Source organism: Acomys minous (assembly GCF_964271855.1).
Source record: "Acomys minous genome assembly, chromosome: 7".
NCBI classification, from domain to species: domain Eukaryota; kingdom Metazoa; phylum Chordata; class Mammalia; order Rodentia; family Muridae; genus Acomys; species Acomys minous.
Window position 1 is genome coordinate 64,235,512 of NC_140488.1, and position 21,407 is coordinate 64,256,918.

General features: G+C 34.4%; 1 protein-coding gene across 2 annotated transcripts in view; it reads right to left on the reverse strand.

The window, feature by feature from the left end:
* DACH2 (dachshund family transcription factor 2) overlaps positions 1-21,407 on the reverse strand; it is a 519,808-nt gene that overhangs the window by 160,738 nt on the left and 337,663 nt on the right. For both annotated transcript variants that reach the window (XM_084788790.1, XM_084788789.1), the window contains exon 4: positions 19,312-19,443. In XM_084788790.1, coding sequence (XP_084644916.1) covers positions 19,312-19,443 — 132 coding nt within the window. The remainder of the gene's footprint in view (positions 1-19,311; positions 19,444-21,407) is intronic.

Consider the following 21,407-nt stretch of genomic DNA (forward strand, 5'->3'; position numbering starts at 1 on the left):
AGCAGCACTAACTTATGCTGTACCACCTCACTTCACTGAAACCATATTTTTAGTGTAGAACATATGAACATTCCACTGTGCATGCTACCAAACCAAACCGTGCCAATGAACACTGATGAAAATGTCTCAGACAATATGATTTTAGTATATACCATATACAACTTAATAACATTATTTTACTGAATATATAGACATATAGAAACAGCTTAGTTACTGAGAAAAAAGATTCAGTGTGTAATTATAAAAGGTAGTATGAGTCTTAATTATATTGTATAAGAATGATTTTTAAAATTCTATTTGGATTCTCTACTTGCATTTCATTAGAAAACATCACCAATATTTAGTTTAAAATGGATAGTTCCAAAGCCATGGTTTCAAGATAGGTCTGAATACTTGAATAGTTCACAAAACAAAAACAACCAAAAAGCACAGAAAAGAAAATTGTAGGGATGAGGAAATGTTAACAGCTTTGGGATGGTGATGAAAGTACATGTCTTTAGAACTAATCAGAATACATTACATACATCTAAGAAATTGAACACCACACAATAGACAGAACTAATCAAACTAAGTAGGTTATAAAAATTAAAACAAATAAGGGAGGAAATGGAAGATATGTTAACAGTGATGGCAGGAGATAGAGGAAGTGAGTATGGACATGACCATGATATACTGCATATATACATTAAAATTTAGAAACTTTAAAGAAAAATATATAGTTAATAAAATCATTAACAGAATTTTGGCTTGCTATTACATCAAAACTTCCAATAACTTCTAACAATAACAAATATAGTTTTTATCGAATAATAAAAGAGTGCTTCCCATAGAAAAACTTACAAAATTCTGAACTTTGTAGGAATGTTTTTGAAATGATAAAACATATTTTCTGTTATTTTTATCTCTACCTAGATTTCACAGATAAACACACACACACACACACACACACACACACACACACACACACACATCATGAAAGTTATAGCAAAACTGTCTATGGGAAATTAGCAGACCCAATGGAAAAAAGCAAAGGGAGATTTGGAGAATATCTTTAAAGTATATTGTATACTTGTTTTAAAATGTCCTTAGGAAACTCAACTGCATGTGCAGGGAATATGTACCATTTTTTAAAAAACGCTATTTACATTTTTCTCATCTTCTATTTTTAATCTTTTTAAAAAATTTAGTCTAAAAGAAGAAGAGAAACCCTGGCAAACACTACAAACTCAATTTCCAAATGCCTTCAGGAGAACAGTATACTAGGTAAAACTCAGCCTAGCTGACTAAAGATCAAGTCCTGTCTGGCCAATCTAATCTTCCTTCTGTGACAGAATGACAGTTTGAGAAATAGAAGAGCAACATTAGATGCAATTTATGTTGACTTTATCAAGGTTTTCAGACAAGTCTAAACAATTGACTCATCAATAAACTGAAAATCCAGGCAGGTCGCATACCTGCACAGAGCTCAGAAAAAAGAGAAATGGTGCATTCAAAGGTTATCACAATGAATCAATGTCTATTTGGGGCAATGATAAAAAGAAAGACTCTTTCCTATCTTTAGAGTAGGCTAAGTATTTCTGCCAGTGTCCTGAACATTGACAGAGGCATATTTCCACAAAACCACATAAACATGAAACTTGTTAGGATAAATTCAGAATATGGTGTCAGTACTAGACATAATATCTTGTACAAAATTGTTCAATTACTAAGTAAAACCAATTGAACTGGGCAATGATCACTGATGTTAAAAATAAAGATGGAAATTAAAATGTATACCAAATATTATATCCACTAAATGATAAATTTTAACTAATATAAAAGAAAGAGGGAGCTTTATTCACAATCATAGAACAAAACTTTATTAGTGTTCCAAACATAAGTTTTAAAATTTAGGGACACTTAAGACATATAAAATGTAAGAACTTTGAGTAGATTGAACAGTAATTTTATCTTGTCCTATAAGTGAAGTTTTGTATTTTGTAATAATATCTAGTGGGCAAAAAGGAAAGTAAACAATTGGAAAGAAAGGGTGAGAAGACTACAAATGGGAATAAGCATGTAAAGAAAACATATTAATTTAAATTAATCATTCTTCTAAAAAGTGATGCTTAGAATTCACATTTACACAAATGAAACTTAACATCACTTACAGAAGAAAAGATGCTCCCAATTTCCTATTGAGGTAATGAGAATAGGCACAATATCATAATATAAAGATGTGGCAGTAGTATGCCTTGCTCTATATTCTATGATTTCAGTAGTCCTGAGTAGTTGAAAAGGTTTACAATACCAAGCATGAATTCTCTCTTATCAAGTAGTCCTAAAGTCCAACTACAAAGAAGATAAGTGTCCTTTATTCCTCATCAAATGCTTTTTTTTTACAACATTGGAAATTATTATGGAGATTCCTCACAAATCAAAATGAAGAGAACAACTGGACACCAGTTGATATATAATCAATTGAAACAACTATTACATAACCTTTAAACCTACACCTAAGGTTTAGGGAACTACAAGGAATAGGAGGCAGAAAAAAAATTGAAAGCTAGACTAATATGCCTACAGGTAGACAATGTCTTCTAAATATGACAGGAAAGTTGTGCATATAAAACATTAACAATATGATGAATGGGGGAAATTTCACAAGGTCCCACCACTCCTATACAAATAGCTATAGTGAATCAACTGCTGCTCAAAGAAGGTGGTGGCACACACCTTTAATCCTAGCACTTGGGAGGCAGAGGCAGACAGATTACTGGAGTTCAAGGCCAGCCTGGTCTATAAAGCAAGTTCAGGACAGTCTTGAAAAACAAAACAAAAAGCAAACAAATGAAAAGCAAAAACAAACATAAAACAAAAAACCCAAAGTGGTAAAATTAACTTTTCCAGGAACAAGAATCCTGATAAGTACTCAGTCTTAAATACACACACACACACACACACACACACACACACACACAGAGAGAGAGAGAGAGAGAGAGAGAGAGAGAGAGAGAGAGAGAGAGAGAGAGAGAGATGCACATGGGCAAAACACTAAATGGACCAAGTAGTGTGTAAATGTGTAACAATACTTAGGGGAAAAAATAGTCATGAAATCCAGAGTGCAGAAAACAAAAAAGGGAAGGAGATGGGAGAGCAAGAAATGATGTAAACACATTATATATGAAATTCTCAAAAATTAAAAATATTACATTAAAAAAATAAACACTAAAATTCTCCAGTAGCAAGAGATGCTACACTACATTGCTATGAGGCTGCTATCATTTTACAAGAAATATGTGTAAAAAAACTCTTCCAGGAATATTTTTTTATTTCTGCATCATGACCAACTGAAAGCAAGCAGGATTCACATAAATCTCTAGAAACATCTTGTGATATCTAATTATATGTTTGGAAAGCATAAAAAAGAGCAGAATTATAAGGTTTTCTAATTAAATATTACAAGTGAATTAGTTCTACATGCTTCCACTTTTCTACTAAAAACTGTATTTTCTAAAATGTAAAGCCTTTAACATTTGTTCCACAGACAGAAAACCAGTACAAAAACCAGAATAAGCAAAATAAAGATTTATATGATTATGATCTTTGATTTTCCAGAGGAAATCATAGTGCACAGATCTTCCTGTAAAAAGAACAGAGTTAAAAATAACCAATGTATTTCTACTAGTCAATAGAAATACATCAGACTTTGTTATACTCATTTAAAAAGACCCACTGCTGTATAGCTACACTTCTTATTTGACAACTACAATTATAGTCACTTGGGTATCCTACAAACTCTCCTCATTTACAACCTTTACTGATTAATTACAAAGGTCCAGGAGCAATAATACACAGACTAATTTCCTAAAACAATAAAAGACAGAATTTCTCATTTGGAGCCAATGAAACAAAAACAGATTGTTATTTATGCTGAAATCTTGATGCAGAGTCATGGTGCTGCTATTAAAGAACCTATTAAATACCACGAATCAGAGAAACTATCAGCCTGTGTTCACAAGAGAAAATGCTATTCTTGCCTGAAGACTCTTCAATCATTTATAGTTGGTTTTCCTTTTAAAGCCTAATTTTATTAATCTTAACTTAGCCCCTCTTGCCTCTCATTTTACATAATTTGTCAAAAGTGATAACTGACATGAAACAAAAGCATCTCGATTGAAAACTGTCTTCTTCTCAGCAATTCAAACATCTCAACTAAAAATTGATTGTCTCTATTTTAGATTAGTGGTCTCTTTATTTTATGATGAGTCAAAACATTTAGAAATGCATTTATATCATGGGGAATGTACTCTGATGCTGCCTAGGTGGTTTGTGTGAAGAGAAAAATTCAGAATGGATAACCTCATTCTCTTTAGAAAAATACTAATTTTCCATATACTACTCTGTGTTTGAGTAAGAACAAAATTACATTTCAAATCATATTTTAATAAGTTATTACAACTAAATGTAACTCTGAAGTTTTATAATTAAATGACAAGGATCAATGAAAAGTGGAGGTTACAAAGTTACAAGTATCAACAAATAATGCTGGTCAATCTCGAATGCTTCCTGTGGAAGAATGCAAATAAATCCATAATTAAGCACTCTTCACCAAATTCAACATCAAATGGATCAAAGTAATCAACAGAAATGAATTTGATATAAGAGAAAGTGAGAAATATACTTGAACTCATTGGCAAAGGAAAGTCTTGCTGAACAAGAACACCATTAACACAGGCACTAAGAACAACCATTAGTAGGACCTCATGAAACTAAAAAAAATCTGTAAAGTGGAAGACATCATCATTTGGACAAGCTAGTGGGCTACAGAATGGGAAAAGGTTTTTTAACAACTCCACATACAATAGAGGCCTAATGTCTAAAATACTTAAAGAACTCAAAGAACTAGACATCAAGAATACAAGGAGTCCAATTTAAAAATTGTGTGAAGACATAAACAGAGAAATCTCCAAAGAGGAAGGACAAATGGCTCAAAAGCACCTAAATAAGTGTTCAACATCCTTAGTCCTCTGGGAAATGCAAAGCAAAACTACTTTGAAATTTCATCTTTCACCTGCCAGAACTGCTAAGATCAATAAAACAAGTTACAACTTATGCTGACTGTATGTGGTATAAGGAGAAGACTCATCCTACTCTACTAGTGGGAGTGCAAACTTCTACAGCTACTATGAAAATCAGTGTGGGTGTTCCCCAGGAAACTGAGAATGGTTCTACCTAAAAGTCCAGCTATAACACTCTTTGCTTTATACCCAAAAGATATTTCATTCTACCTTGGAGATACTTGCTCAATCATGCCCATTGCTGCTGTATTCATAATAGCAATAACCTTAAATCAGACTAGATGTATGTCAAAAGATTAATGAATAATGAAAATGTGGTACATGTACACAGTAGGATATTAGTAACTCCTCTGTTTAAAAACTGAAATCAAGAAGTTTACAGGTAAATGAATGGAACTGGAAAAGAATCATCCTGAATTAGGTAACTCAAACCCAAAAGACAAATATGCATTTGCATATACATTGATGTTACCAGTTAAGTCTTATATATAAGTAAGCTACAATCTATATAACCAGTGGAGAATGTTCTATCACCCTAGGTAGGGGTAATAGAATACAGTATTATAAATGGGAAGGGCAGAGAAGGGACCTGGAACAGGAAGATCAAAAGATTGAAGGAGGTAATAGAGGGAAGGACAGCAAAACTAAGGGCCATTTTAAGTAAAATGGAAACATAATATTGTAAAAGTGTCCTAAAATATATGCATATATAAAGGCGATCTAAATGAAATTGCCAAACAATGGGAGTAATGGGGCCCCATCTGCACACCTCTCATCACCAAGTGAAACTTCCAGTACCAGGAATGAAACAAATCTAATGCAGTTGTTGGCTAAATGCAAAACAAACATATTGCTGCCAAGGCTATTCTCTCCTCTCCACAAACTGACTGTAAAGCTCTATTTCCAAAGACAACACTTACAGAACTCATTAAATAAGGAAAGATCAATCCAGTATCTACCAAGGACCTTCTCTACTACAGAGTAGTGTTTATGGTAGTTGAAGGTACTCTATATGCTACCAAAGGGATAAGCAACCCAACTACAAACTGTTCAGTCAACATTGGTGACAATTATGCAAGATGTATCAGGAGTAATAGTACTGTAATAGTACCAGTAACAATAGTAGAACAAAGCTTGTGGGAGAAAACAATCAATATTTGACTGGATTTAAGACCCATTCAATGTGATGAAACCCATGCCTGATACTGCTTTGGTGGCCAAGAAACTGAGATTAGATAGAAAATTGGCCTAGAGAAAAACCAAATGTTACTGTTCTTCTAAAGGAACATGGCAATAAAATTACTTCTAACCACATTGTGCTATACTCAAAAATCAGTATCTTTCTCAGCTATAATAAGAGAAGATTCTCCCTGCAGTAGATGGGAATAAAGATAGAGCAAGAGATCTCGAAGCACCTAAACCTTAAAGGAGATATCTCCATTAACTCCTGAACATTATGGATATCTATGGAAGAGGAAGCAAAAAGATTGTAAAAGCCTGAGAGTAAAGAGGACACAAAAGAAACAGGACCCTCTAAACACTGCAGAATTGACATATCTACAAACTCACAGAGACTGTTGCAGCATGCACAGGGGCTGCATAAGTCTGCACCCAATGATATCCCAGTTCTAGGAAAAGTATAAACAATCCCCCATACCTAAAACAGAAATTAGTTCCAATTGGTACCCACTCTGAAATGAATAATTACATAGTTCTCTTCAAAGGAATCTCACTAAGTATACAAACCACTCTTAAGGAGAGGCTCCATGTCCCACAATATATGACCAACATAAAGCACAGTCCGTGGCACCTTTACAGATTCTTTGTTTCACATTTTGTCATCTCTTTTTCCCCTTACATGTCCTTTGAGTATATATTATGGATTTCAGGGTTTTTGTTTTTTTTTTTTTATGGGGTACAAACATATGTGTCTTTGTTTCAATATGTCTCTTGTGCCCTTTCTATTGATCTTTTTAGTCTGTCTGTTTATTTATTTTGTCCCATCCTGTTTTGTTAGGTTCATCTTATTTAATTTAGTATTATTCTTTAGATGGCTACTTGTTTTCTAAAGAGAAACAGAAGGTGTGTGGACTTGGATGAAAGGGAAGGTAGAGATGATCTTATAGGAGTGGAGAGAAATTGCATGGAAAAATATTTTTTCATTTTTTTCCTTTATTAATTTATTCTTGTTACATATCAATGGTTATCCCATCCCTTGTATCCTCCCATTCTTCCCTCCTTCCCATTTTCCCCTTATTCCCCTCCCCTATGACTGTGACTGAGGGGGATTTCCTCCCCCTGTATATGCTCTTAGGGTATCAAGTCTCTTCTTGGTAACCTGCTGTCCTTCCTCTGAGTGCCACCAGGTCTCCCCCTCCAGGGGACATGGTCAAAGGTGAGGCACCAGAGTATGTGAGAAAGTAATATCCCATTCTCCACTCTACTGTGGAGAATGTTCTGTCCATTGGCTAGATCTGGGTAGGGGTTTAACCTTAAACTCAGATCTAGCCAATGGATAAATATTTTTAATAAAAGAAAAAGTTTCAAGTAATATATATATACATATATATATATATATATATATAGAAAAATGATTATTTTTAAGTTACAAGATAAATAAACATATTAATTCCAATGGAAAACTGTAATTGAATATTTTTATGCTTTTGTACCTGACATTCTTTTCCATCTGCATATTTGAAAACTATTAACAATGAAGAAATTGAATACTAACCTGTGAATGTTTTCTTTGAAGAATGTAAAAATAGTATGTAAGAGCCCCACATCTCTCACCTAAAATCTTCATATGACCACAAAGAAATGGAATGAAAGCAGATTATTTATATCTAGAGTTGTGCTTCATGGAGGAAATGCTTCTCATAAAGGCAGGAAGGATACTCAGTTAAATTTCAGGACTGGAGCCTACATCGTTAAGCTGAATCTAAAAGTAATAGAAAAATGTAAATCATATGTAATGATTTGAGCTATTTTTAGGCATTGAGTGATTTTAATGACTTTAATCAGAAATAGTTTTAGAATTCTAAATGAAGTATTTGTTTTTCCATGAAGAAAATACAGCATAAAGAATATAATACCAATAAATCCATCAACAATATATTCTGGATAGTAATTCCTCTGGGTATACCTTCTGACTTGTGTCTGGTATCTACCTTATTTTTTATAAAGGAGCTTTAGTTAAACCAAATTAAGAATGATTACACTATCTTATTGAGTCCCTTAAATTGTTTCTCTGCCATTTGTATTCTATGCTTTCAGAAGTCTTTTTTTTTTTTTTTTTAGTTCTATAGCCCCATTTAATTTAGTTTATTTTCTTGATGTTTAGTGTTCTGAGTTCTTTACAAATTTTAGATACTAATCCTCTAGCTGATGCATAATAAAGTTTTTTTCTGTTGTTTAGTTTGATCTTTGTGTCCTTTGCTGTACAGAAACATTTTAGTTTCATGATGTCCTATTTATTAATCGCTGATCTTCATACCTGTGTTATGTCAGAAAATATAGAAAGACATTTCCTTTGTCAATGAGTTAAAGAGTGTTCCCTACTTTCTTCTATCTCAGATGCTGGAAGAATAGCAGGTCTTTTCTCTATGTCTATTAAATGAAAACAGCCTTCATATCCATCAACTAATGAATGGAAATCAAAATGTAGTATACTTAGATAATTGAATGTAAACCAGCTATTATGAAAAATGAAATGTCCAGATAAATTTAGTGAGTTAGAAACACTCATATTAGGTGGGGGAACTCAAACCCAGAAAGACAAAAATGATGTTGTTCTCATCTGTGGATGGTAACCTTGAATCTTATGTTAGATGTGTTTTATTTAGAATATCCATAAAGGTAAGGAAATTACTAACAGGCCATGGGAGGAGCTTTCAAGGAAAGAGACATGCAATACACTTGTATGAAGGGTTAAAAGAAAATAATAGTACCAAAAAAAAAGTTATTCTGAGCTCAGGGAATATAGAGGAAGATAAAAGAGGAAATACAAGGGGTGGAATGAATAACACTAAAGCCAAACTAACTAAAAAGCAGAGAGACACTATCCAAATTAACAAAATCAGAAATGGAAAGGGAGACATAACAACAGACACTGAAGAAATACAAAAAATCATAATTTCCTACTTCTAAGGCCTATGTGCCACAAAACTTGAAAATCCAAGGGAAATGGACAATTTTCTTGATGGATTCCATTTGCCAAAACTGAATCAAGATCAGATAAACAAATTGAATAGTACTATTTTTCCTACAGAAATAGAAACAGTCATTAATAGTCTCCCAACCAAAACAAAAAACAAAAAAAAAAAACAAAACAAACAAAAAAAACAAAAAAAAACTGGCCAGTTGGTTTCAGTGCAGAATTCTACCAAACATTCAAAGAAGAGCTCATACCAATATTCTTCAAGCTACTCCAAAAGATAGAAATAAATGGATGGAGCATTACCAAATTAATTCTATGAGGCCACAGTCAAGTTTATACCTAAACCTCACAAAGACCCAACCAAAAAAGAGAATTTCAGACCAATTTCTCTTATGAATATTGACACAAAAACACTCAATAAAATACTTGCAAACCGAATACAAGAACATATCAAAGACATCATTCACCATGACCAGGTAGGCTTCATTCCAGGAATGCAGTAATGGTTTAATATATGGAAATCCATCAATGTAATCCACCATATAAACAAACTGAAAGAAAAAAAACACATGATCGTCTCCTTGGATACAGAAAAAGCATTTGACAAAATCTAACACCCATTCGTGTTTAAAGTATTGGAGAGATCGGGGATACAAGGAACATACCTAAATATAATAAAGGCTATATACACAGAGTAATAGCCAACATCAAGTTAAATGGAGAGATACTCAAGGAAATTCCTCTAAAATCAGGGACAAAGGAAAGCTGCCCACGTTCTCTATATCTCTTCAACATAGTTCTTGAAGATCTAGCCAGAACGATAAGCAAAAAAAAAAAAAAAAAAAAAATCAAGGGAATCCAAATAGGAAAGGAGGAAGTCAGTTTATCCCTATTGGCAGATGACATGATTGTGTATATAAGTGACCCCCAAAATTTCACCAGAGAATTTCTACAGCTGATAAACACCTTCAGCAAATTGGCTGGATACATAAATAACTCAAAAAGGTCAGTAGCCTTCCTATATACAAAAGACAATTGAGCAGAGGAAGAAATTAGGGAAACTACACCCTTCATGTTAGCCACAAGCAATATAAAATATCTAGGAGTGATTCTAACCAAACAAGTGAAGGACTTGTTTGAAAAAAAGGTCAAATCTCTGAAGAAGGAGATTAAAGATGACATCAAAAGATGGAAAGATCTCCCTTGTTCATGGATCGGGAGAATTACTGTAGTAAAAACAGCCATCTTACCAAAAGCAATTTACAAGTTCAATGCAATTCCTATCACAATACATACACAATTTTTTCAAGACGTTGAAAGATCAATTCTCAACTTCATATGGAATAACAAAAAAAAACCAGAATAGCAAAAACAATCCTATATAATAAAAGATCCTCCAGAGGAATCTCCATACCTGATCTCAAACTGTACTATAGAGCAAAAGTAATTAAAACAGCACAATACTGGCACAGCAATAGGCTGGTTGATCAATGGAGTCAAATCAAAGACCCAGAAATTAATCCACAAACATATAGTTACTTGATTTTTGACAAAGAAGCCAAATCCATTCAATGGAAAAAGGATAGCATCTTCAACAAATGGTGCTGGTCAAACTGAAGGTCTATGTGTAAAAAAAAATGCAACTGGATCCATATTTATCACCGTGCACAAAACTCAAGTCCAAGTGGATTAAAGACCTCAACATGAAACCAGTGACATTAAATCTGTTAGAAGAAAAAGTGGGGAAGAACCTGGAACACATCGGCACAGGAGGCAAGTTCTTGAACAGAACACCAATAGCTCAAGCCTTAAGGTCAACAATTAATAAGTGGGACATCATGAGACTGAGAAGCTTCTGTAAGGCAGAAAGCACTGCCAACAGAACAAAGCAACAACCTATAGACTGAGAAAAGATCTTCACCAACTCTATATCTGACAAAGGTCTAATATCCAAAATATATAAAGAACTCTAGAAATTAAACACCACCAAAGCAAATAACCCAATTAAGAAATGGGGCTCAGAATTAAAGAGAGAATTCTCAACAGAGGAATATCAAATGGCTGAGAAACACTTAAAGAAATGGTCAACATCCTTAGTTTCAGAGAAATGCAAACGCTAAATGACTCTGGGATTCCATCTTACACCCATCAGAATGGCTAAGACCAAAAACTCATGTGACAGCACATGCTGACAAGGATGTGGAGAAAGGAGAGCACTCCTTCATTGCTGGTGGAAATGCAAACTTGTACAACCACTTTGGAAATCTATCTGGTCCTTTCTCGGAAAACTGGGAATAGGGCTACCTCAAAACCCATATGTTCCACTCCTTGGAATAAACCCTTATTTGTAATAGCCAGGACCTGGAAACAACCAAAATGTCCCTTAGTTGAAGAATGGATAAAGAAACTGTGGTACATTTATACTATGGAATACTACTCAGCTATTAAAAACAAAGAAATCCTGAAATTTGTGGACAAATGGATGGATCTAGAAATGATAATACTTAATGAGTTAACCCAGACTCAGAAAGATTCACATGGTACATACTCACTTATAATCAGACACTAACCCAAAAGGGAAGTCCAATGGAAGTCTTCACTTACCAGGAAAGTGGGACAGAGGGGAGGACATCCTATTGGGACTCTAAGTGAGAGAAGCATGGGAGAATGGGGAATAGAAGGATCCAGAGTGTCCCAGAAACCTACAAGAAGAACATCATGATCGGTGGATATAGACCCATAGGGTCTACTCAAACAACTGCATCAACCAAGGACAATATATGCAGTAAAATTGAATCCATACTTATATCTAGCCAATGACCAGGACACTCTCCACTTTGTTGTGTGGAGAGTGGGGACTGACTCAGACATGAACTCTGATGCCCCATATTTGGCCACTTCTCCTTGGTAGGGAGGTCTGGTGGCACTCAGAGAAAGGATAAGCTGGCTACCAAGATGAGACTTGATAGTCATAGACTATGACCATATGATGGGGGAGGAGATCCCCTTTGGTCACAGACCTAGGGGAGGGGAATAGGGTGAAAGCAGGAGGGAAGGAGGAATGGGAGGGTACAAGGGATGGGGAAACAATTGAGATGTAATCTGAATGAATGAATGAATTAAATTAAATTTTTGAACCAAAAACAAAACAAAACAAATGGTACACAAGGTTAGCAAGTAGGAAAAAAATCTTTCAAAAAAAGTATATGAAAACTTATGACTTTTATATCTTCCAAGTATATTGAGATATACACATACATAAAGAATAAAATTATGCTGTGACATGGCATCAATGCCTACTAGACAGTCACAAAAGCTTATAAATGAGGCTAGTTTAAACCTAGATATTTCATCCCTATTTAATAAGTTTTGTAATGTTGTAAGGTGTCATACAAGTACCAAAGGAAATAATAATCAAGTATTCCCAGTTGTCAACCCTATGAGTTACAATAATGACTGGCAAGACACACTCACTGGTGGAATAGTGATATAAACCTGATGAAAGTAAAGGACCACAAACTCATTGGATTGAATTATCACTCAACAAGATGAAAGCTATACCTGGCAATATTGTCACTCTGTGAACTTGAGGCTAGACAAGCTATAGGCTAGAGGAGAGAATGTACTACTATTATTTAAATAAGTGAAAATAGTGTTAAAGTGATTCCAAATGATTTATCATTATATCCATAAACCATTGTGTTTTATCCTAATCTAAAAAGCTCCTATTTGTAGTAGATGGTGAGTGTAGTTATTGAGACATGTATGGCCCCCATAGATTCATATTGTAGAACACTTGACACCGAGTTGGTGGAACTGTTTTAGGATGATTAGGAGCTGTGGCATTATTTAAATAGGTCTATCACTGGGGGCCTCCTTTGTGATTAAAAAAAAAAAACACATGCAGTTCCCAGTATATTCTCTTTGTCTTGTATTTGTGAATCAAGAAATGAGTTCTGCTATGTTATTTTTGCCATATCTTTGCTCATCTAGCATAAACTCTAACTCTGTGAAACAATAAACACAAATACTTTTATTTATAAGTTGTGTTGGTCATTGTGTTTTCTTACAGCAATAGAAAACAAACTAATACAGTGATTAACACAGAGACCCAAAGCTGATGAAGTTGGCATATTAAGATACTACCAAATACGCCCCCCTAAAGTAATATGTATGCCTTACCACTTCTCACAAGGTATAGGAGTCAGACCAGACTCCAGGGAAGAAAGAATGATAACCAACAAATCCGGGCGGAGGAGAGTGGTGCTGCAGAGACTGATGCACCAACCAAGTACCATGCATGGTGAGGACCTAGACCTCAGATGTAGTAGATAAGCGGCATAGTCTCCTTGTGGGTCCTATAATATAAGGAGTAGGGACTACTTCTGACATGGACTTTGGGGCCCATATGTTGATCACTTCCCCCTGGCTGGGTGGCCTTGCCAGGCCACAGAGAAAGAGTATGCAGGCAGTCCAGGTGAGACTTGATAGGCTGAGGTTAGATGTTATGGGAGGAAGGCTCCCCTTTCTGAGGACTATGAAAGGAAGGGAGAGGGTATGAGGGAAGAAGGGTGGGATCAGGACAGGACTACAATCAGGATGTAAAGTGAAGGAATTATCAATAAAAAAAATTTAAAACCACAATAGGAAAAAAAAAAAAAAGAGTGAGAGCCAGAGACAATGGATGACTACAAGGAAATATATTCTAGACACAGCAGGGCATGTGCACACATGAACCCACATTGGTTACAACAGAATACACAAAATTATTTCAAGCTGATGACAGACCAAATCACAGCATGAATGGGGAAATTTAGCATAAAATCCCACCTCTAACAGCAAAGCTATTAACAACTGATAGCTTATCCAAAAGGGAGTCAGTCCTGGTAAGTGGACAACACATCAGTGGAAGAAGACACATCCAAGAATATGCAGGCATCAAAAATTGGTTTTAGTGGGTATAAAAATGATACTGGAATAGAAAAGACTTAGGTGAAGCAGGTGAATATGATCAAAACATTATATAACTTTTCTTCTTTGTTTTGTTTTTTTTGACTTTTTATTGATTGAGAGTTTCACATCATGCAATCCAGTCTTGCGCATTTACCCATCCCCTCATATTTGTCCTTTGCCCTAGCAAATAACACACACACACACACACACACACACACACACACACACACACACACACACCACCACCACCACCACCACCACCACTACCACCACCACCACCACCAACAACAACAACCACAGCAGCAGCAGCAGCAAAAGAAGAAAACAAAGCATAGAAAACATCTCATGTCACAATAGGTCCATATAACTTTACTTGCAAATATTTATTGCAGTGAGTCATTTGGTCTGGTTTGAGATCTCTGGCTTCAGTTGCACCATTAATATTGGATCAAAAGAGGGCCTCTTCCCTCTTAACCTGTTGTTGTCCTGTGTCATGGAGATCTTGCAGCCTTGGATTAGCATGGATGGCACTTTCACACCTCTCAGCAATTTGCAAATGATGTAAATTTTGGAGTGGGCCAACTCAGAGCCCTGGAACTGGGCCTGGGTAATAGCTCATTTGGTCAGTGCATTAGCTTTCCCTTATCATCAAGAGGGCGAGCTCTCCAGCCCTACTTTGGCTAGTCTACTCAATGGCTCCTTAAACAGGAGAAAGGGTCAGCTGGCCTGCTCTCCAGCACTCAGCGCCTGCTAATCTGTAACTAGACCTCCAGGGGCAGCTCTACTGTGCTGCCCAGTCAAGGTATGGGGCCCACTCTCCCAAGTGCTGAAGCCTGTGAGGGGCTGGGACAGTTCTCCCACTCTCAAGCCCTTGGGGTTGTTTCAGTTCTGCGTTCACCATCAGGGTTCAGCTCCACTGTTTTACCAAGAATTATTTCAGGGCCTCCTCTCCTCGGTGTTATAGCCAGTTAGAGGGCAGGGCTAGCTCTCCAGCTATCATGCTATCTACTTCATATTAGAGTCACCTGTATAATGACTTGGAGGTTTTTTATACCTCCTTTTAGAGAGCATAATCATTAAAATTTAGGAATTTTTATTTTCTCTTATTAGAGACCAAAATATTGCCTTTTTGTTATATTGTTAAAATAGCATACATAGTCAATGTTAAGTCGATATAAAAAGCACACTAACCTAAAGGAGTGAAATAAATAATTAGCATATCTAGTGACACTTGTCCTTTATGAAATACGTATTACTTACTAGGTGCTTCAAGTCAATAGAACTTCATATAAGAAAACAGAAAATATCCAGCATTCAGACAGACAGAGGAACACAGATCTCTGAGTTTGGGGCCAGCCTGGTCTACAAAGTGAGTCCAGGAAGCCAGGGCTACACAGAGAAACCATGTCTCAAAAAACAAAAAAACAAAAAAAAATACACAAAATAATATTAGCTTATAACTAATGCTCACTTTTATGTCAGCATGTAAATAAAAATTCAGTGTGTATTCCTTACTGATAAATCATAATCCAATTAATTGAATATAACTACTAAATCAAGTACAGTTTGTTTGCCTGATAGTATCCATTACTCACCATATAAACAATGCCTTAATTATTCTCTAAGACCTAACTTTCCTTTGTATTATACATACAATTTCACAGTTCTATTTAAACCATGAACATTTAGGAAGACCATGCCCATAACTAGTAATTAAGCAATAAATTTTGCTGACTAAGATCTCCCTTTTCAAGACCATATACTTCCTTTTCTTCCTGGAAAGTACTAAAATAAAGTTGAAAAATGAGAAATCTGGCCAAGTCTTTGATCTCATTTTCAACCCTGAGATAGGAAAACTGAAGACATCAAAGACATACTGGTATTTCAAATTAAGAAAAAATGCAACATAATAAAATTATATTTGTAATGTAAACTGTTAAAATTATAATTTATTATTTTTTAGTAAATCAAGCACTTCATTTATGTAGGCTATTAAAAACTTAAAACTTCAATATACTAATAACATTATAGAGATTCAAGTTGATTTTCTTTCACTACATGAGGCACAAAAGGTGTTTTTCTACTTCAAAATGAGGAAATTGTATTATAAATGCTGCATGGTCCATAACAGAAATTACTGTATTCTGTTTCTATAGTAACCCATATAACATCAAATCCAGGGGAAATCTTTTTATCAAAATAATTTAATCTTATGAAAGAGAAGACTATATCTAGTAAGTAAAATTAATAATTACTTAGCACTGGAAATTGAGACACTGGTATGCTACTCAAAAGAGTTTGTGATCTTTTGTTAAAAAGGAAGGCTTGTATTAAAATTGGTATTCTGAAATATACATGTAGGCATGTAATAAATTTATTGTTTCAAATTATTCCTTCATAAAAACACTAAACTTCAAATGATTATTATTTTCTTTCAATGGTCACATTTAGGCTACCTTAAGGCTGAATTTCAACTTGAGTAGAAAGCCTTTGGAACATAGAAGTAGGAGTTCTCTTCTTTTTGTTTGTTTTTGTTTCTTTGCTTTTTAATTTTTCCTCAATTTCATTTTTTGCACATACATTTATATTATTACACATATATACAAGAAACGACCTATAGCAAGAACCACAAAATAATTAGGAGTTATAGAAATGTCACATTTATAGTGTTTTGGCTGTTTGTATTTGATTATCTTGAATAAAACATCTTTCCTATCTTGATGTGTCTAAAATTCTGAGTGTAAATTAGTATCTATCATATCTCATCTTTATCATCTTAAAACACATATCTAGAACTAAAAACATCTTAACCCCTAAGCAACTATGCTTCATAGTAAAAAGAAACTAAACTATCTGGTCTTCAACTTGGTCAGAGACTTGAGAACGAATAAAATTAATTACCTAAGTAAACACGAAGTGCATGTTAGCAGCTTCTCAAATGTGAAAATGATTGAGACAATTTGCTACCTGAATAGTCACCCAAACCTCTCAATAACATGGGAGCATCATCTTCAGCCTTCTGGTCCAGTATATCTGACAGACATAAATGTGAGCCAGGAACTATTGAGGACTTGCTTACATTGTCTTGGCCGAGTTTGGCCATTGACTCTGCCTGCATCCAAGCTTGCCCTTTATTAGTCAGAGTTCTGTCTGTGGTAGAAACAATGATGTTTTGCCCAGTGGCTGGGTTGCCACATCTGAAACCATGTCCATACAGAGGTTCTTTGATGCTCATCATGTTCTTTGTTGCCAGGAGATGACCTGTCTTATTGTCAAAGAATCTTTAAAACATTTTTAAATGCCATACTCTGTAGGTCTCTGGGGTTTTTGAAGACCTTATCTGTTTTACCTTATCTATCTATAGAATCATATCTGTCTGTTAAGCCTGGGATAAATATTCTTATAATAAAAATAGGCTGGTAATTGACATGACCAGGATTTGATCAGCTAACAATTAACTTTTATAACTTAGTTGTCTGAAACACCCAGCAATAGCACTTTTAAAGTATTGGAAGTAAACCTTGTATTATAAATTGTCTTTTCATATGTCCTCATTTTAATACTTCATTAATCCAATGATTAGATGAAAACAAAGTCTTTTTATAATACAGTGTTGGTGACTAGACAGAATGCTAAAAAGTACAAGACTTTTGACCGAGTCAAATATGATATCAAAAATTAAGACTGGAATCCAATAGTTTTATTATTTAGATAACAGAAACTACTTTGTATCTGTTTCTTTTCTTTGAAAACTACAAATATTATAGCACACTTTCCACTGTATTTTGGTAAGAATTGCAGTAGCCAGAAGTCCATATATTATAAATCTATAAAATATGAATTTTCAATTTATATCCTGTTAAATTGTACAAATGCTATATAAAAGAAAAATACCACTAGCTGGAAGAAGTTCTAAGTCTTAAGTTATGATTCCCCAGGAACACTGCAGGTATACATGGGGAGATCCACAGTGTATTTGTGAATCATTTTATATGTTGATTGTATTATATAGTTTTCCTCCTTAATTCAGTTTTCCATTTCCCTCCAAACTAAAATCATAACATTATTTTACATCTGGGAGACTAGACATAAAGAGATACATCTATCTGCTGCATCATTTTTAGTTTGGGAACCTATAGCTCCTGAGACCATTATTGGTTGCTTCAGTTGCTATTTTTTCTCTAAAATTAAATCTTAATCATTAATTCATTCATCTATTTATCTAAATATGCTAATAGTTGCAGTTATATACTACCAAAATTTCAGAAGACTATTAAATGATAATGATCAAGGTACAATTATCATAGAATAAAGGAAAAGCAATCAGTATGAAGTGAGAAGACATAGTAATATTAGCATCTTTCTCTCTTCTGCCTTTCCTTCTTTGCTAGCTCTCTATTGTACTGTTTTTCAATTTAGGCAAGGTCAATAATTCTTTGAGTCCACAAGAACCACCATTCACCTAAACAGGTAATTTGACAATTTAAGAAGATTGGCCCAATCAACCTGGAAGATGGGCTGTGCCTTTCAATTAAAAAATGATGGAGTAAGAAATATGGCTTGAATTTTGAGTAGTGCAATGTTTTCCAGACAGGGAGTGCAATGGCTAATATTATAAGAATTAGCATAAAATCACACAACAAAGCAGTAAAAAGGTGTTAGGCATAATGGCTAAGGAAGAGTGCTATGGATTTAAAATCAACCAGTGTTATGTAGAGAATCTCTCTCTCTCTCTCTCTCTCTCTCTCTCTCTCTCTCTCTCTCTCTCTCTCTCTCTCTCTCTCTCTCTCTCTCTCTCTCTCTCTGTGTGTGTGTGTGTGTGTGTGTGTGTGTGTGTGTCTGTGTCTCTGTGTCTCTGTGTCTCTGTGTCTCTGTGTCTCTGTGTCTCTGTGTGAGAGAGACAGAGACAAAGACAAAGGCAGAGAAAGATTTCTAAATATTTATGAAATGGGAGTCTGGACTTATAATCTGCAGTAGTTTTCTAGTTTTAGTGTACATGCTATCAACAAGCTAAAGGCTCTTTCTGGAGTAACTATTATAATCAACACATATAATAGTCTCTGTTCATTTCTCCTACTCTCTCCCATCCTTTAATTAAACAGTAAGTGTTACCTTTTGGCAACTGCTGAAAACACTCACCTGTGGTAGAATTAAGGTCATCTGGCTCTGACTCATTCCCATTTTGGCTTCCATTTCCCTGAAGAGTATTCATTGCCATAAGCTTCATCTTCTGGATCTTCATTGCCTCAGCCATTGCTGCAGCTGTTATACCTAAACCAGAACCATCAATTTAAAAATAGGAATCACTTCTTAATGGCAGTGAAATCTGTGCAGTTATTTAAAAAGAATATGCTGAGCATACAAGTCAAAAGTTGAACCACAAGTAAGCATTAAAATGAATATTTGAAAAATATATATTTCAACTCAAAATAACTTCTTATAACAAACAGCATTAAAATCTATTTTAATATTAGAATATGGGTTTATTTTCAGTTAAAAACACAGAGAAACAAATAAGTAAAAAGGTTAAATATTGTAGTTGTTCACTTAATTCATTTTTTAACTAAAAGAATTATTAACAGCAAAAAGGGAAAGTAGTCCAAAATTTAAAATCTGCATGTGTACAAAATAAAATTAAGAATATTTGTGAACAAGTCTCCTCAAATATTTTAAATTTCCAGACACAATGAAAAGATGCAATATGTACACACTTGTCTAAACAAATAACATCTGTATTCTGTGCAAGGAAATATCAGTGAGCAAACTAAAAAAGTAATGTCAAACTGTTGAAAAATCATGTTATAATATTGCTACAATGAAACTGAAAACATACCAAATTCAGTTTCTTCATGTAATAATAAAAAACAAACTTTTATTATTCAGTTATACACGCAAAAATAGGTATCAAAGGGCCACATCAGTTAGTGGAAGCTACACATATTCAAGTTCTAAAATTGCATCAATGTAAATTAATGAACATCACTAAAGGACAAGTATCTCTTACTACATTCAGTCATATGTTGTTAGTTCCCATTTTACAGCTGTTTTCATTTGACTCAAAGTTTAAAGGCTTAGTCTATATCTCCTATGCTCTAAAATAGCTCATGGTCTACATTACAATGATTTTGCACTCATAAATCATGAAGTCTTGTGTCTCCAAATCTTATTGGAGAATATATATGTCTTCAAGTAGAAACACAGTCAAAAAAATGTTATCATTTATTTTAAAATATCATAGTAAATTACTTTTTACTTCAACTTTCAAATTAATGTTTTCATTTTTATTTTAATTGATTTATTTATTCACTTTACATCACAATCATAGATCCCTCCCTTCTCTCCTCCCAATCCCATCCTCCATCCCTCTTCCCCCTCTCCCCCGTCTCCTACTCCTCAGAAAAAGGGACTGTGACTTGATGAGGTAGCCTCACTAGAGGGAAATGATGAAAGAACAGGTAACTGAATCCATGCCAGAGACAGCAAATTAATGTTTTCCACAAGTTGTTTGTCAGTATAATGTGTGTGCATTTAATAAAAGACAACACCCCGACACAAATTCCCACAGTGTAGCCATTCAGATAAACTAATAATAACATTAATTTGAGAATAATAAATTTTACTTACATATCAGAACTTCAATATACATCAGAGAATTAGGAAACAGTATAATGGGGAAAATTTTTTAAAGTGGAAGTACTATAATTCTAATTATATACCCAGACATGTTTCTTTGACACATAACCTTTGTTGTTTTAGTCACAGATTTGGAAATCAGCTCTTTTGTGAGGTTTCATCTATGTATATGTAAAAATTTACAGATAAATATAATTCCATGGTATGTATGTATATCTATAAACATGTTCTTTTTATTCAATCATCTGTTGAAGGACATTTAGGTTGTTTCTGTTTCTTAGCTAGTTTGAGTAAAGCAGCACTAAACATGGCTGAGCAAGTATCCATGGAGTATAACGCAGAGGAATGATATAACTGAATTATAATTCTACATCTATCTTTTTGAGAATTTGTCATACTGATTTCCACAGTGGCTATACCAATTTGAAATCTCACTGAGAGTGAATAAGGGTTCTCCTTTCTTCACATGCCTTCCATCATTTGTTGTCACTTGTTTTGTTGATATTAGTTATTCTGACTGGGGAAAGATAAAATCTTTAAGTTGCTTGAATTTCTATTTTCCTAATTGCCTAAGATGATGAACATGTTTGAATTATTTATTA